At 42.0% G+C, this 17,860-nt stretch overlaps 1 protein-coding gene across 1 annotated transcript in view; it reads right to left on the bottom strand.

Moving 5' to 3' along the window:
* The window catches only part of RASA3 (RAS p21 protein activator 3), a gene marked incomplete at its 3' end in the record, with an annotated part of 141,050 nt that overhangs the window by 40,847 nt on the left and 82,343 nt on the right, over positions 1 to 17,860 (bottom strand). Inside the window, exon 5 of the mRNA XM_082013618.1 lies at positions 17,774 to 17,850. Within this exon, the coding sequence (XP_081869744.1) occupies positions 17,774 to 17,850 (77 nt within the window). The remainder of the gene's footprint in view (positions 1 to 17,773; positions 17,851 to 17,860) is intronic.

Below are 17,860 nucleotides of genomic sequence, written 5' to 3'. Positions count from 1 at the left end.
TTTCGGAGGGCCTTTGCCTTGATCTATCTGCATCCACCTCTACTAAGCACAAATGCACTATGTCTAGCTCAGAAATTCCCTGAACCATAAATTTCTGGAGACCAGGGGAATGTATCACTGCATTATGCTCTCATAATTCTCCATCCTACTGGACATGCTCAGAGTCCTTGGTTTTGGTCTGACCAAATGGTACACCTGAACTGCTGCTAGTGCACCTTCAGACAAACCTTCCACTTCCTCTTCACTTCCACAAAGTAATCTTCTGGATCTTCAACATAAACACACAACACTTTTTTTCCCAGAGGCTGATCAAGTGGCCTGTTTCTTCTGGAATAAGGCAAAACTTTTCTAAATTTACCCAATTCAGGTTTTAAATTACACTCTGCCTCCATCATCAAAAATGCTAAGATAATTATGTCCCAACCTCCTCAAAATTTCTTCACCAAACCATACTCTGACTCTGCCTTGCCCCTGTCCCAAGGGAATAAAGAGGCTAGCACTACTGCATCCACATATTGAGACAAGCCTTTGTCCTCTGGATGAACATTTGAAACCAAAGGATCATGCCCACTCCCAATATGTGAACTCTAGTAAAAGAAGATTTCAAAAGTACCTATTCCTTGACTTTTGGAAGTGTTCCTCTTGTACAAATACAAAATTTCTTATTAATCTTCTCACCTGCATGTTTTTTGCACTGGGAACAGGCCAGTTCCCTCTGGAAGTGGTTCTACCACACTGGGAATTGCCCACAGTGATGTGTCCTGGTTCACCTTCATCTTATGTCCCACTCAGACACAAAATGTTACAGCACTGTTTAGTGTCTGGTGACCACTGACCTCATCTTGTAGAATGAACTGGGGAAAGGATGGAACAATGTCCAAGTAGATATAGCCATACTGACCGAAATACATCAATGCTTTCTTTATCACCATGATTTTCCAAGCCATCTCCCCACTACATTTTTTCATCTCTCCAGGAATCCTGATGCCAGAGTCTTTAGCCAATCCTTAGACACACTGCTGCTCTCCAATCCATCCTTACATCTCTTTTACTGCCCCTTCAGGAAAACCACTCTCCTTTAAGAACTCCAGCAGTACCCTATCCTCTTTGGGTGATACCCTCCTCCTTTGTTGTTGTTTCTTGTTTTTTTCTGGTGAACCAACATGCCCTGGCCTATAAACATGAAAACCCTTGCTATCCCATTAACCCCTGAGAGGATTAGTGCTTAACTGGAGCTACTTTTCCCCCCTTCACATGACAATTCACTTTGCCACAAAGATCTGGGTCACTAAATGAAATCCTGTCCCGTTCAAACAAATGGCACAACTGTACCTGGGACCAGCATTTCACCCAATGTATACTTCCTTAAAATAAAGGCTGTACAGCATTTGATGCATTGGCTCTCAAACATTTATATACAAGGTACATTATACACTCAAAACCACACTCATTTCAGATTCTGAAATCTGGATAGAGCTTTTGCAGATCAGAGGAACAGGCTATGCAGGCAACTATTTTGATTTTTCTCTTTAAAATACCCTCCAAAGCCTCCACACCAAAAGCACAACAGAAACCTTGAAACTCTGAGACTACAGCTGCAATCCCACATAAGTACTGCCTTTTCTTTCCAAGTTCCAGCTGAGTTCAGAATAGCTGCAGTCCAGCAAAACATTTAAACATGTTCTTAAACTCGTGTTAATCCTGAACATAGGCTCCTTCCTGAGCTGACCTACATCAGTTTTTGCAGCCTCATGTAGCACCCCAGATTAGCTTCTGGTCTTAACTGGAAAGCTCTGTACATGCAACACTTCTGTCATTCACACACAATTCTTGTTAACACAAGGCTGTTAATGGTGATTTCTTTTGGACAGAGCAGAGGAAAAAGGCTGACTGTTAATGTTTGGGTTCAAGCAACAATTTCTTTCCCAGGTATTTAACTGAAGATATTTTATAGCAAAACAGGAACAAATATTCATACAAAGCCAACCAACAATACACAGAAAGTGAATGAAAGCTAATTGAGCACACCCCTGCTTCCCCAATCTAAAGCAAATAATGTTAGCGACATTACAGTAAAACTACAGGCAACGCAAAAAAATGTTTCACTAAATATAAGGAAAAATACTGTCAATACATACGCATCCCTAAAACCACTATCACTTCAAATAAACTGCAAAATTTTCTCATGTCAGTAAACATCTAAACATTTCTTAATAGTTTAAAAATCGCATGGACTTTTTAATGCTATTAATATGGGAGCTGTCCTCCATGCTACAGTTCAAAATATCCAATTTGCTTCCCGGTATCAGCTCTAGAAAGACTTTTAAAATGACATATTTACAGAGTACCATCTGTACTCTGTATTAAATAAAAAGAACAGACTAAAAAGTGGGTGTCAGCCATCCTGTTCTCACAGGACAAGGAGTTAATCCATTAGCAGTTAAGCCAGTTTATGAGTCAATTACAGAAGAGTTGCAAGTTTCCTAAAAGCCACTTCAGAAAAGTTTTTAGTTAGGTTAATATAAAAAATGGTTACATTATCTTCTGTGACAGTACTCTGAGGCCTTGAACAAAAACACAAGCTTGCTGAAATTTTGAACTGCACTGATTTAGTGACCATTACTGGCACTGACATCATCATTTCCTCCTGCCTTGGTCTCGGACTTGCAACCCCAGTTATTAACGGGGAGTAATAGCTGAACAAAGGGAGAGTAAAGAGAAAGGGTAAGTAAAGAGAAGGAGTTATTTCTAGCACATGTTGATTTTCAGAGGAGACAGAAGACCCAAATACAATTTGCAGCAAAGCAAGAAATATGTAAAAATTATAAGGGAATAGCAACACAAAAAAAAGAGGTAAAATCAGGAAAGGATAAATTTGCTTAATCATAGTACTATATCGGATCTTGTACGGACAGTGAAGAAACTTGAATTTGATGTAGTATGGCAGGAAGCCAAGGAATGGGTCAACATATCAAGGCAGTTCCAGAAGCATTTGTGTTAAAGCAACATGGTGAGGAATGCAAGAGTGAAGCACAAAACGACAACAATTACAGTATGCATCTAACGATTAGAGTCTAGACAACAGCTTCAGCTGTGCTGACTGTGGCCTACGGCAATATTAAATGGAAGCAATGAGATACTGTCTGTACAGGCGGATAAGGAAAGAAAGACCAAACACCAAAAGGCAGCATGGGAGTCTGACACAGAAAGGCTGTTACGGCTACATAATGAAGCCAGTCAGTGACACAAAAGTCTCCCATGTTGTTTTTCTCTGCTTGGAAATGTAGGCCGTTCTCAAGACAACGCACACCGTACTATATGGGATATACAGGGCTTATGGAAAACAAACTGCAACGATCTCTGACTTGAGTTCTATCCAAGTTGACTTTTCCCCTCTGCCAGCCAGCGAGGGCCACAAGCATCTACAACTATTAGATAGATTGATAACCATATGACAAGAAGGAAGACAAAGTGAAGAAGCTGCTTACGTAGGGATCTCCTACCTCGCTGGTGAGTAAGGCTTCCCTCCAAAGTGCTGAGTATAGCCAAGTCAAATAACTATTACCATAAATGGCAATATTTTACATAAAAATTCAGACATGCTAGTAAGTGACCTGAACAGACAGACAACTCTAACAACCGGGAGAGCATGAAGTACAGCAGATCAGAGGAAAGCATCTAAATCTCATGCCACAACACACTTGAACCACAGGGCACAATAACCCAGAACTCTTGGGCCAAGAGAATGCATCAGCTGAGAGTCTGGATCAAATCTCAGCAACTTTTGGATGACAGGGGGTGCACACAGGAAGGGAAGGAAAAGGAATTAGATGGTTTAACAAAAGCCTTGGCACCAAGAGAATGAAAACCCAGCCAGCTTCTTCTCATCCCTACCCAATCCAAATATAATGACTTCTCTACCAAATAGGTAGAGAAGACTCTTTCACACAGATTCACACATCATATATTTAATTAGATGTATTATAATAGCAAATGCACCTTTCTAAATGAAAAAAAAAAATTACAGTTTAAAAAGGAAAGAAGTAATTATTTGTGCGCCTAGAAAGCAATCAAGGATGCCTTCAAACACTACACGGAGGCTACAACTTTCTGTATTGGGCATGCCTTGGCACACCTGAGGTAGGTGGAACTTCTAACGCTTTAAAAACAGCTAATGTAACGTTTTCATTGATGAGTTGCTATCCTTCTTATCAGTACTGGGTATACTGTTATGATTGACGGTGCCCTTAGCTCCTGCTATAGCCTCTTCCTTACAAGTTTCAGTAGAGAAGGGATCATGTCTCCTGGACACGTGCTATAGTGTTCTGTGTCTAGAGGATCACACTGTGAATATAATAGAGAAATTGCAGGAAGGATGTTTTGGGGCCATTTTGTGGAAACACCAAAGAAAGTGGGTCCTGCAGACAAAATGTTCTTAATCATCCTCTGCAACACCACAACTGTAAAGCACTGAACACCTAAGACTCTCCACAATTTTTAAGATGTCAGGAAAATGCCCACCTGCAATGATCCTGCTTGATGCTTTCTCCTCTAAAAACATACAGACATACTGTCATGTAGGTAGTGTTTCAGAAAAAAACCCCAACTTTAAATGATTTAGACTTTTCTGAGTGATGGCCTACTACTGAGTCATCACAGAGCAATACCCAGAAGATGCCTGGAGAAGAACATAACAGACTTTTAATGGAAGACAGAATACCTTGATCAGTTGGATGGGATAAAGCATCAGGTGAGATTTCCTGCACAATGAGAGAACATCAGAATGTTGACCCTGGTACCCTACCAGGAGCAAAGCATTACACATATTGTACAGCTGAACAGTATTGAACAGTTTCCACTGGCACACCGTCCCATTTGACTTTCTACCCTGAGAGGTCAGTCATGTCCTAGGTTCAGCTAAAATTTATGATATCCCATCCAAAGAAGGCTCTGCTTCACCAAGTAGTGGTTATACTGCTGTTTGTTCAGCACTAAGATCCCTGGTGATGAACAACTATGCAAAGAAAGCGCTCTTTTAAAAAGTTTTTAGTGTCTTGTCACTTTAGATCTTCTTAGAGCAAAAAAAGATGCAAATTAGGGCATGGTGAGGTAGGTATTCTGGTATAACCAGCTGTAATTAGTAGTTCACATCAGCTTTATAATTCCAGTTATTGCACAAACAATTCCTACTTGCATTAAGTTTCTCCTCATATTCTGGGACCAAAAGGGATCACTGGGATCACACAGCCTGGCCTCTTTTAAGACAGTGATGAAAGCTCCCACCTAGTCAAGTTGTGCAATGAGTTCATGATGTTTACTGCATCTCCAGAGCACCTTCTTGAAAGAAATCGAGGCTTAACTCAAAGGACTCACAATGATTAAAATATCCTTACAAAGTTCTACAGGAAACTGTTCAATGATTAATGATCATGACTCAAAAAAAAAGTATTTTACTATTTTGTACCCACTAGACTAGCCTTTAGCTTCCAACCATTGGGTATCACCACGGTAAGAATAAGTTACCATACAATCAGACAGATTCCCCTCTGCATATCATGCATATTGTGGTTTCATCATTTTGAAGTTTTTCTTGTATAAATCAAACAGTTGCTCACTGTGAGACACACTTACCAGGTTTACAGTTCTTCCTGTAGCTCTTCTGTGCCCCCTTCTGAGGCTAACAGCATCCTTTTTAGCCTGGTCTCCTAGAGATACAGGCTTATGAGAAAATGCTTTCTGTCTACATTTGGCCATCAATCTCCCACTGATGATTTTTTTTTAATCAGTTGGTGGTTTCCACAAAATTTGAAAAAGTGGTAGAGCGCTCAAAAGATACTCCAGTTCTATGAATTTTCTTAAATCTAATGGCTTTGTAGAGAAGAGAGCACCACTGGATATCCCCAAGGAGCAAAGGGCTGCACATGGCAGTTCAGTGGTTCTCTGTAGCCTTTGACTCAGCACTACATAAATACTGAGTCGGCCATCACACTGTGCCACCTCTTACCAACACAACGTTTAGCCTAGCAGGGCAGGAAACTGGACAACACTGCAGTGACTGTCAAACAACTAAAAGGTTAACACCATGTGCAGCCAGTACATCTGCAGCTGTATACAGTCTAGCTGAATTCTTGCTTCTGTTTGAAGCTTGTATGAAATTATTACAAAACCACCAGCTTGGAAGCAAGTCAACTGTAAAATGAGTTAAAATTAATTGCAGACACTACTGCCTCCAAAAGCACAGCTTCCTTGCCAATTTCTGTGCTTGTTAGAACAGTATCTTGCATTTTCTTTCAAAGTATTTCCCTTTTCTCTTTCTATTTGAGAGAATAAAATGATTAGAGGAGGAACAGGCAAACCACCTTGTACACTGGAAGGAAAAGAGTGAGACAGTCAAAATGACTGATCTCAAAGTGCTATTCAGTTAAAAATGTATATTAAAAGACTTTTAATCTTTCCTACTCACAACTGTTTTCTACGTTAAAATACATAATTAGCACCACAGATAAAATATTTCACAATCAACTCTTACTCAAAATGCCAGCAAATAAAAGCCTTTGACATGGTCCCCCACATCCTCCTTCTCTCTAAATTGGAGAGATATGGATTTGATAGGTGGACTCTTTGGTGGATGAGGAATTGATTGGATGGTTGCATCCAGAGGGTAGTGGTCAACAGCTCAACATCCAGATGGAGATCAGTAATAAGTGGTGTCCCTCAGGGGTCCGTACTGGGACCAGTACTCTTTAATATCTTCATCAATGACACAGACAGTGGGATCAAGTGCATCCTCAGCAAGTCTGCAGATGACATCAAGCTGAGTGGTGAGGCTGACACACCTGAGGGACAGGAGGCCATCCAAAGGGACCTGGACAAGCTCGAGAAATGGGTGCCTGTGAACCTCATGAGGTTCAACAAGGCCAAGTGCAGGGTCCTGCTCCTGGGTCGATACATCCCTAGTACCAATACAGGCTGGGGGATGAAAGGATGGAGAGCAGCCCTGCCAAGAAGGACTTGGGTGTCCTGGTGGATGAAAAGCTGGACATGAGCTGGCAACGTGCACTCAAAGACTGGAAGGCCAGCCCTATCCCAGGCTTCCTCCAAAGCAGCGTGGCCAGCAGGTCAAGGAAGGTGATTCTGCCCCTCTGCTGCACTCTGGTGAGACCCCACTTGGAGTCCTACATCCAGCTCTGGAACCCTCAGTACAGGAAAGACATGGATGTGTTGGACAGGGTCCAGAGGAGGGCCACACAAATGCTCAGAGCGATGGAACACCTCTCCTGTAAGGACAGGCTAAGAAAGTCGGGGTTGTTCAGCCTGAAGAAGAGAAGGCTTGGGGGAGATCTTCTTGCAGCCTTCCAGTACTTAAAGGAGGCTTCTAAGAAAGATGGGGACAGACTTTTTAGCAGGGCCTGTTGCAATAGGACAAGGGGTAATGGTTTTAAACTAAAAGAGGGTAAATTTCGACTAGATCTAAGGAAGAAATTTTTCCCAGTGAGGGTGGTGAACCACTGGCCCAGGTTGCCCAGAGAGGTGGTAGATGCCCCATCCCTGGCAACATTCCAGGTCAGGTTGGATGGTGCTCTGAGCAACCTGATCTAGTTGAAGATGTCCCTGCTCCTTGCAGGGGGGTTGGACTAAGTGACCTTTAAAGGTCCCTTCTAACCCAAACTATTCCATGATTCTATGAAAATGGCATCCAAGTCAAAGGTTTACAACAAGAAGCAGGGAGGGAAAGGACTTCAGTAGATACTTGGTGATATTAGCACTGTGGTCTCTGGAAAGAACTTGGGTCATAATACACAACCAGTTGTGCTCCCAGTGTAAAAATGCATTCAGAAACATGAACATGTTTTCTAGCTCATCCGGATCGAGTAGGGAAAAGAGATACTTTCTCGTTATTGCCACACATACTGTCAGACTTCTTGCAATAACTTCCTCTCAACAAATAGTTCTGTGAACAACAGAATCAATGAAGGGCATTTCCTATGCATTGTGTACCATGTCTTTACTTTCCTTGTACTTGCAAAAAGCCCAAACTTCAACAGCTGGGGCCCTGCAACTTTCCCTTTACCCTCCAGCTTCCCCTATTCCTATCATACCTTGATATTGCCAGTTCCCTGTTCTGCTACCTAATACCACTTTGTCAAGTGTTGCTCTTGGAGCAATAGATAAAAAACTTGCAGAGAAAAATGCAATTTGTAAGTTGTGTCCTATCACATTGCTCCTTTAGAAGCTTCACCAGCATTGGTTTTGGATGGTGCCTGCCACAGGAGCTGTAGGAATTCCAGCAGTCATTGAGAATGAAACAGCATATAAATTTACCTTCGTATTATGCTACATAACATGTACTTCAAAGAGCCTTTTGATACAGGTCATGTTGCAAGACAGCTATGTAATTTTTCCTAGGGCCCTACCTCAAACGTAATTGAACTTTTCCAGCTGATCACCATTAAAGGTGATCAGCGAAGTAAAAACTGCAGATGTTTGGAGCACTGTCAGCATATCCAAAGTGTTAACAATTCAGAGTTGTCAAAATCCACGCATGTCTTACCAATACAGATACTGCAGGAATGCTCCTATGCCCTCAAACCACCCTAGCACTATGACTTCAAGCACATTTAGAAGTTAAAAATCATTTATCGAAAGGATTTATGCTTGAATAATTTGCCTCCATTTATAATTCCAAACTATGTTTACTCTGTGTAAAACAGGAAGTACCCTCACCCGTTTAAACAGTGGCACTTCCTGTTGGAACAGACTGACTTAGAAGAGTTACATTCTAGTCCTGAATTAGAAACTCAGTTTTATACATATTCCAGAGTCATGTGATGACAATTCAATCTCAAAATGGCGAGCACTTTAAAACAGGTTCTGCTGGAGGTGGACTACTGCCAAAGGGTCTAATCGAAGAAGTTGCTCTTGATTAGGGTTACAGATAAAAAGATAACTTGTTTGTGATTTCAGTAAACAAAGAATTTCATGAACAGAGGAGAAGCACTGAAGAAACACTGAATACAAAACCAACAGAGGGTGAAACTGAAACTTCATTTAGTGGGAAACCTGGCAGCAGGAGGAGATGGTATTTAAAGATATGGGGATGGAGAGTAAGCAATTTAAACTCGATATAGGCTACAAAACAGTCAAGAGAAGTTTTGATGGGGATGGAGAAGCAAAGGGGAGAGAACTACTTAGATGGCAGGCAGTGTAACCTCAATGCTACCAGAGCTGGGATGAATTAAAAAAAAAAAAAAAGTAGTATGCTAAAGCCTTGGACAGATACACATATCCATTCCTTCTCTCTTCCCCTCCCTACTCCCCAAAACCCACAGTATTGCAGCACTACATGATAAAAATACCAGATACTACGTGATTTAATCTCTGAGCAATTTTCCCCAACCAGTTTGTTATGAAACACATACAAGATTAAAAGCATGACCAAGATGCAACCCTGCAGGAAAAGGTGCAGCTTGATGCAGGGTATACTCTCTAGAGAAAGGAGATTGTGACACACTTTAATAGATGCATGACTTTATTGAAAATGAAGCCTTGAGACCACTTTGTGACCTCATTAGCACTCCCTACCAGCAGCAAACAGAAGTCGGAATTTTTCAAAATACTATGAGGTGACCCGATTGATGCATACATTGAACTGGCCTGCCTGTAGTCAGCAACACCTTTTTTTTCCTAATTGATTCATCTTATATGCCAGGCAGGAAAATAAGTTTCATTTGACCCTGAAGCAAGTTCACAGCTGGCTGTATGCTCTATATGTCTGCAACAGAGTAGAAACTTCTCTAAAACAACACATAAATGTATGTTCTCTAAACCTGGAAGCAGCAAACCCAAGAGGCAGAGTGGCTCAGGGACCCATTTTGAATGGACACAAAGAGAGCTGAGCTGTAACATCACGGAAGAGCACCCGCTGCCAGCTCTGGCTTCAGGCTACTTTCAGACTCAACAGGAGCTGCAGCCTTGCACCAGGCAAACGTACCATAAAGAGCCTGAGACTGAGCGCTGCTGCCTCACATAGTAACAAATCAGTGTCATCAGCACACTACCTCCATGAGGGAGCACCTATTGGTTCCTGTTGACTTCTTTGCAGAACACCACCTCTAATTTGGAAAAGACAGTATGGCATACCACACCCAAGAGAGGAGCAAACTCTGCTCTACACCACTGACAAGTAATCAGAGTCCACACACCACCACCACCTGTTAAAGAAAACTGGAATACTTTGACAGATTAAAGAAACTGCATCAAGCTAATGGGTACCAAGGTTTTCTGCATTAAAATGACATTCAGAAAAAAAAAATGTATCACAAAACAGCACAGAAAACCATTATCTAAAACTTTGCTGGCAATCCCTTTCTGCACTCCAGCTTTCCACTCTTACCAGCATCAGAGATAAAGCCACAATAGAAAGCAGACAAAACTTGGTCTTCAGCACCTTAGATACAATATAGCCACACATTTCCAAGTTGTCTCTAATCCAACCCTTTAGACAGTTTCTTTCTTTACCTGTTCCTGGGATCTGACTAAGTTAGTTATCTACAGGAAAGTAAACTAGCTCCAACATAAACGAGACAAGCAGGAAAAAAGCTAGTTGGTAAAGGAAAATTCTCAGATGACTCAAGGATGATGCCTGCATGTTTTAATTTTACACAAAAGCATTTAAATTTATTCCACAATTTAAGGACTAGCTGCACATTTGTAGTTTTTCAAGGTGTCTCCAAATGCAATCACAGGTGACAACAGCAAACTTTCACCGGACAAGATGGAATCATGTTTTCCTCTTCCTCTTAGATTAGGATGCAGACTGCTGATCCATGAGCAGGAATGGCCATTACCTCAACCCTTCTGACTAGACTTCATATATATGGCTTTGCCCTTAGGAGCTGTGACTAGCAAAACATAGAGCCTGACCCTCTAAAATTTTGAAAATGGAGCATCATTTACCTTAACTTTAGAAACATCACACTGCATAAGAGAATGTTAAAAAGCTACATCAAGTCAGACTGATTTATGGCAATGGTTGCCAACCTGCGAGCAATGTGCTGCCCACACCACTTTCCGGCAAAGCTCATGGACAAGGAAATTCAAATCTATAATGTGAGCAGGCAGAGAGGAAGGTCAGATGCTGCCCACTGCATGCTCTGTGCTCTAGTCACATGGCAGAGAAGGCTGGGGAACCATCACCGAGTCCCAGCACTCCCACCCCTAGGGAGAGATCTTCTGCTTTAACCAAACTTGACAAATGACACCTTCCTCCTTCCCTCTCTCTTCCTCTTCAGAAGGGCTTTCAAAGTTCTTAAATGCCCACAGCTCAGTCACTGTTCTCTTAACAGCCCCTGAAGTGTTTATCTTAGGGATGTGTATCTACATTGTTTCATTTCCTTCTTGTTTTTGCAAATATCCCATTTAACTTTGTTCCACATGGTCAGAATACCTCTTGTAGAACTCTCAAGAGGGTTGCACAGCATTTAAGTTTAATTCACAAATTGGTGCAGAGCAGCCATGTCTTCCACATCAGGGCTACAAATGCTTCATTTATCAAATAAAATTTCGGCATTGCAAATGTATTTGTAGACTTACGAATTGCTTAGAAAACTGTGTTATTATGTATGAAAGACAGCAGTGGCTACTAAACCACATACATTATTATTTAGCTATATAGATTTACTGAGCGGGTGGACAAAAGAGGAGAAGGGGTAGCTCTCCAAAGCCAATGTTTCCAAGCTTTTTTAAACCTAAGAGACAAGACATAAGACAACACTTGAAGGAGCAGCTAGGGACTCTGAATAAATACAGACATTTAAATGTGGCTAATTACATACACATGCTGGAATTCTCAAAGGAAGATCAGGGAGCCAGGCTCCCAGCTCACGCTGACTTTCAACAGGAGTTCAGTGGCCTGTTCCTTCAGGCATGCTGGAAGTCAGATGTCATCTTGCTAAATACAGAACACTGCTTCTAAATGTTGCCTCTGGTAGCTTAACCAAAGCGAAGCATACAGATTTCTTCAAAGCTATCTGCAGGAGCCCTCCTCTTTATTAAATAAATATGAATACATGTACCTGCTGATCCCAGCCTATGTGGCTCTCCAAGATGAGAGAAAGTTGTCCAGACCAGCCCAGAGCCCTTAAAACCTCTGGGGAACCACCTTTCTGTGCTAAACACAAATATGCTGTGCAGAATCTGCTCTAATGATGATGGGAAAAGGTTTACAAAAGGTCTAGGGTTCCTTTCTGAGTACTTCTGTTGTAAAGCAGGAAGGATATCTCTGTATGGAAAGTGGTGGCTCAGAAAAAAATCTGGAGAGAAGCACATGCCATTGGTTTTGAGATGGATTGATGGAATATGGGTACACACACTCTGTTCATGACTTAGTTCAAACACTTCAACCTGGCACAGCTGCAGAAAGAGCATCCTTCCCTGGTCTCTGCTGCTCATTTTCCTTCCTCTGCATTAGAGAAAAAGAATAGTGCAGTTTCTAGGATGCACAGGATTAAGGCCTGATTCAGCTTAAAAAACATGAGGAAAAAAAAATAAAAACACAACGTTGCTCAAGCAGCTGCTAGGAGCCATGTCAGCACAAAGGGGTGGGTATGGACACAAGCAGCAGGAAGCGTGGGAAAGTCTTGACCACTCCTTTCCATGGCCTTAGTACCTTAAAATGTTCACAAAATTACGGATTTCTGACAGATGGCAAACCACTTGACAAACAAGAGATGGCCCTCACTTTATAGCCAATGGAAGGTGAGACCAGATGTTGGTAGCCACGACAAGCAGCAGCTGACTGTGCAGACGGCCAGGAAGGCTGTAGCTGTAGACTGTGGAGGAAGGCAACATGGGATCTTTTGTGAGTGAAGGACAGAGAGAGGAGAAGCCAGAACCTACTGAATAAGACTTACTTTTTCCTAGTACTCCGGATGACTCACTACATGGCACGACAGTAGTTAGTACAAATGCAGTTACACGAAGGTACCAGGCTGCAAAGTCCATACATGTTGTCTTTTATCTCACAAGCACTTAGGCAAAGGTGTGTGCTCAGCAGGCTGTACGCCCGCTCTCTGTGTATGATGTGAACATATGACACATCAAGAGCGAAGTCCAGTAGCAGGGACATGAGAGACTTATGGAAACCCAGCTGACAACTGTGTCCAAGCCACCCACAGAGGGAACCCAGAAGTAGCAAACTGTTCCCAGAAGGTGCGTGCAAAAGTGAACGTTGTGGTTCTTACAGAGGATGATGTCAAGAGCCGCTGGGGGACACAAGAAGTTTGAGTGTGGTGCCTCCACCTATACTGTCAATGTAACTTTTAAATCCACTAATGCTTCTCCTTATAATCTCTTTTGCAGAGATTCAGTCTGGGAGATTGTGCGGTAGCAGCTGGCAGAGACGAGGGCCTCTGATGAAGCACAACAGCTTAGTGGTTTAGGGCTAAATGAAAGTATTGAATGCTTCCTAAGGAGAAGCTATTAGGTAGCAGTTTTTAAATTGATTTTTTGGCTTCCTCTGCAGAGGCTAAGGAAGCTCATATGCCTCTTGCATTTTAAAATAATCTACTACTTAATGTTCAAGAGCTCAGCACTTAACAATTTTGATTTGCCGTTCCATTAAGATGAATTTTCCCATCCAACTAACTGTTCACAGTGTGCTCCACGGGGCTGCAGGATGGCTAAGCAAGGCCCGAGCTGCTTTTGAGGCTTTCTGGAATGCAGAGGTGGCAGCAATGTGAATGGGCTCAGACGGCACACTGCTGAAGACCTATGGGTAAGTTGGTAAGAAAATTGATCTATCTTTATTTTCTGGATAGGTAAAAAAGTTTCCTAATTAGGCCCAGTCTTCATTCAGCTTGCATATGTATCTTTGAAAACAAGCACTATTCTGGGGCTTCAAAAAGCATGTGTCTCTAAGGTATTTTTAAACAGCTGCCCACTGGAAGCAGCTTTTGTTCTCCATGCAGACCTGAATTGTTTAACTAGCTGTATCTATGAGGCCATTTGCAGGGTAGTGTTTATCTTTGCAGCTAAGAGCTCCATTAAAAAACTTTTAAAAAAAATTTTTTTTTTAAACTTAAAAAAAAGGAAGTCAAAGATGTTCACAAGACAAACGTTAAAAACAGATTGTTCTAATGAATCCAGGATGAAGGGATTCTAGGTTCTTGCTCATGGTTTTACAGCCTCATCTTACCTACTCATTGCAACAAATTTATGAGCTGTCCACAAGAAAATCGTTTATCTTCACAAAACTCAATAGGAAGCTGCACTTCTCTAATACACCCAGTCTCTGCTTTTTACTCATGAACTACCTATAACCAAGGTTCTGGCTCCCCTATCTTTGCTGTTCTTCCCACTGGCAAATTCTGGCTACACAGACATTTAGTTGAGCATTGCTTAACTATCGCACTCTTTTCTTACATGCCTAAGCACTAGAACCAAACTACCTATGAATAAACCTGAAAGAGATTTCAGATCATGTGGAAAAACGTTAAAGAGCTGCAGTTCACTATATACCTTCCTAAACCAAACAGTGTGGCACGAAGAAAATGCTACATTCTCAAGTGCCTCCTCCCTCAGTGTAGAAATTCCCCTTTCTTTTTCTTCACCATCCCCTTTCTCTTTCTCACTCATAAGACATATTGCCATGAAAACTTGCACCAACAGAACTACATACTCTAGAAATATCTTTATTTCCCAATTCCCCTACCTAACTGCTAAGATCAATTCTCACCACTCAAGTAACAAATAGTCGTGTGTGCTGGCTTTGACTGGGATACAGTTTATTTTTTCCACAGTAGCTCGCTTGTGACTGTTTTGGATTTGTGCTGAAAGCAGTGTTGATAATACAGGGATGTTTTTGTTACTGCTGAGCAGTGCTTACACAGAATCAGGGCCTTTTCTGCTTCTCACACCACCACCCGCAGCGAGTAGGCTGGGGATGCACAAGAAGTTGGGAGGGGACATAGCTGGGACAGCTGACCCCAACGGACCAAAGGGATATCCCATACCATACAGCATCATGCTCGGCAACTAAAAGTTGGGGGAAGAAGGAGGAAGGGTGGGACATTCAGAGTTACGGTATTTGTCTTCCGAAGTAACCATTACACGCGATGGAGCCCTGCTTTCCTGGAGATGGCTGAACCCCTGCCTGCCCATGGGGAGTGGTGAATGAATGCCCTGTTTTGCTTTGCTTGTGTGCATGGCTTTTGCTTTACCTATTAAACTGTCTGTATCTCAACCCACGAGTTTTCTCTCTTTTACTCTTCTGATTCTCTCCCCCGGACCACCATGGGGGAGTGAGCGAGTGGCTGCCTGGGGCTTAGTTGCCAGCCGGGGTTAAACCACAACACTGTGGAAACTAGCCAGAGCCAAATAGAATGCCCAGGTCAGCTACAGAACAGAAGACAACAATAGGAAAGATGGCTTCAGCAGACAAAAGCTTACCAGGGCTCTGATTTTCAAGCTTTGTTTCTAAGAGGCAAGGGCCGGATTTACATCAAGATAAACACTGAATCAGTGGTTCAGTGGTTAAAACCTCAGGTTTTTTCTATGCGTTTCAACTAATACATTGTATTTACTGAACAATACCTTGCAAATCACAGTTACAGAATGCTTCACAAGCCAATCTGAGTATTTTCCCTGGGTTCTTGAAAGTGAATGAAATAGTCTTCAAATCAAGGCCATATAGGCAAAAATTTGAATAAAGACTTAAAACCTGCCTGGTCAAATGAATAGAAAGGTAGAAAAACATGCTGCACATTGCCATATTGTTAAAGGTGTCATTGCCTTATTGCTTTTCATGAAGCAAGAAGATGTCTGTGTTACATGTTAAGAAGGACCTTTTCAGACACCTATTTCCAGCATGTCATGAATTTCACTGAAAAATCCATTGGTATTATAATATCACCAAGCCTCATTTAACTTTTAAATTTAAACCTTTAAAAGAAAGCTGCCTGTGGCATGGCATACTCTCTCAGAACAAAACAGAGCGAGGCAAATACTTCTAAAGCTCCTTCAGTATACGACTTCACGATTCAAAATAGACCATGGTAAGAGTGGAAGGATGTTCCAGTTAACCTATGTTTGCAGAGTCCCAGACATCACAGGGTCTTAACCCACAATTAGCGTTTGAAGGATATGGACAGAGGCCTTTATGGCCATATAACATCACTAAGGAGTGCACTACACACTTCCAGAAAGGACAAAGAAAAAAAAAAATCTGGTACTCAGGACAGCTGTGGTCCTTTCCCCTCTCTAAGCACAGTATCCTCCAGGCCTGCTCTGAGGACAGTCCAAGCTTAGTGATAGGCCCACTGTCCTGTGTGTTGCACACACATATACACTCTCAGGCAGTGGACATACAGTGGGGCAGAAAAACAAGAAACTGCCTCTTCCTACCCTCGATTTCCCCTTCTCCTGCAAAGCCCTAGGACCTACAGCAATACAAATAACACTTCAACGAAAGATGCCAGCCTAGGACTTGGAAGATGCAGGTTTGAACCCTGCTTTCTCAGAATGCATGTGATCATTGTCACTCGGTCATATTCAAATTGCACAATGGAAAATGACACAATGAGAGTCCTCAGGTAGTAGTTAAAGGCAGGCTGGGCCCTCCAGGTGATGCACAGCCAAACTGACATAGCAACTTCTGTTCTGAAAGAGATACAGCTGTGTTCCAGTGGCATTGTGCTCTGGTTAAAAGTTCACTGGAGCTCAGAGCCTATGCAGTAACTTGCACCAGACTATCCCTGTTATTCACTCTGCCTCATCACTAGCAGACTGCAGAGAGAAAGATTTCAAATGTGCCTAGTCACAGAGCTCTGGTAGGGCCTGGATAGTTACCGCATGTATGCACAGGCACGCAAGATCACATACCCCAGCACATCCTCATATCAACAAATTGCCTACAAGGATGGAAGTCAATCACATGGCTCACCTGCATTTGTTAACAGGTCCTAGATGTAAAGACTACCATGACAGCTTATTAACAAAGCCTTAGCACAGGCAGTAATGAAATGATGTCAAATACTGGTCTGAAAATAGCACTGGTCAGAACTTTCCTTGCAGAGCATTTTTTTCTATTGACACAATGGCCAAATAGCTAAAGTGTATGATGCCAACACTCCGATTTTGACAGCTCTTCTGCCAGACAGAGAACACAAAGCAGATTCCTGACAGAAGCCAACCAGCTCTGCCATTGCTCCTGAAGTAGCCACCTGAAAGGCTTTTGTGTGGTCAGAGAGCAATGGCCTTCCAGACTCCTCCTCAGAAGGCAGCGAAATCTTGACTCCCATCTGAGTCCTGCGGCTTTTAGGTTTCAATTAATTTGAGTGACACTGGATGGCTGATTCTGAGACTGCTATAATAACTGATGGCAGGCTTTTTTTTGTTAAGTCAGCTCTGTAACACTCTGTCACCACACAAGTTGTGCTACAAATCTGCTTAGCTGGTAAGGCCCTCAATGCAAATCAGAAGGATATTAATATTATCCTTTGATGTCTTTTTAGTATTTATGGCATGACTAAATTGGAGAAGTGCTTTATTAACATTTAAGACTATTAGGAAGAAAATTATGTAGATTATGTGGAGAGAAGCAGAAGAGAAAATTAAAAAATCTCATATCCTATAAATTCATAAGGATGTAACTGATCAAGAACTTTCAATGTCCAATCAATGTTTTGATTCCTCCAAGTATTTTTAAATGAAGCATCGCACACCATTTGTAATTAGTGTGTTTCTCATAACTCCACAGTTACATTTCAAATCCTACCGTGTTGCAAGCTTATGGCAGACGACACCAGTGTCTGTTATGACTTCACTCAGTCTCAGCTCGAGGTGGACCTTCCCCTGAAACACA

This window comes from Phaethon aethereus, assembly GCF_964289735.1.
Source record: "Phaethon aethereus genome assembly, chromosome: 1".
Taxonomy (NCBI): Eukaryota; Metazoa; Chordata; class Aves; order Phaethontiformes; family Phaethontidae; genus Phaethon; species Phaethon aethereus.
This window is presented reverse-complemented; position numbering and strand designations above follow the sequence as displayed.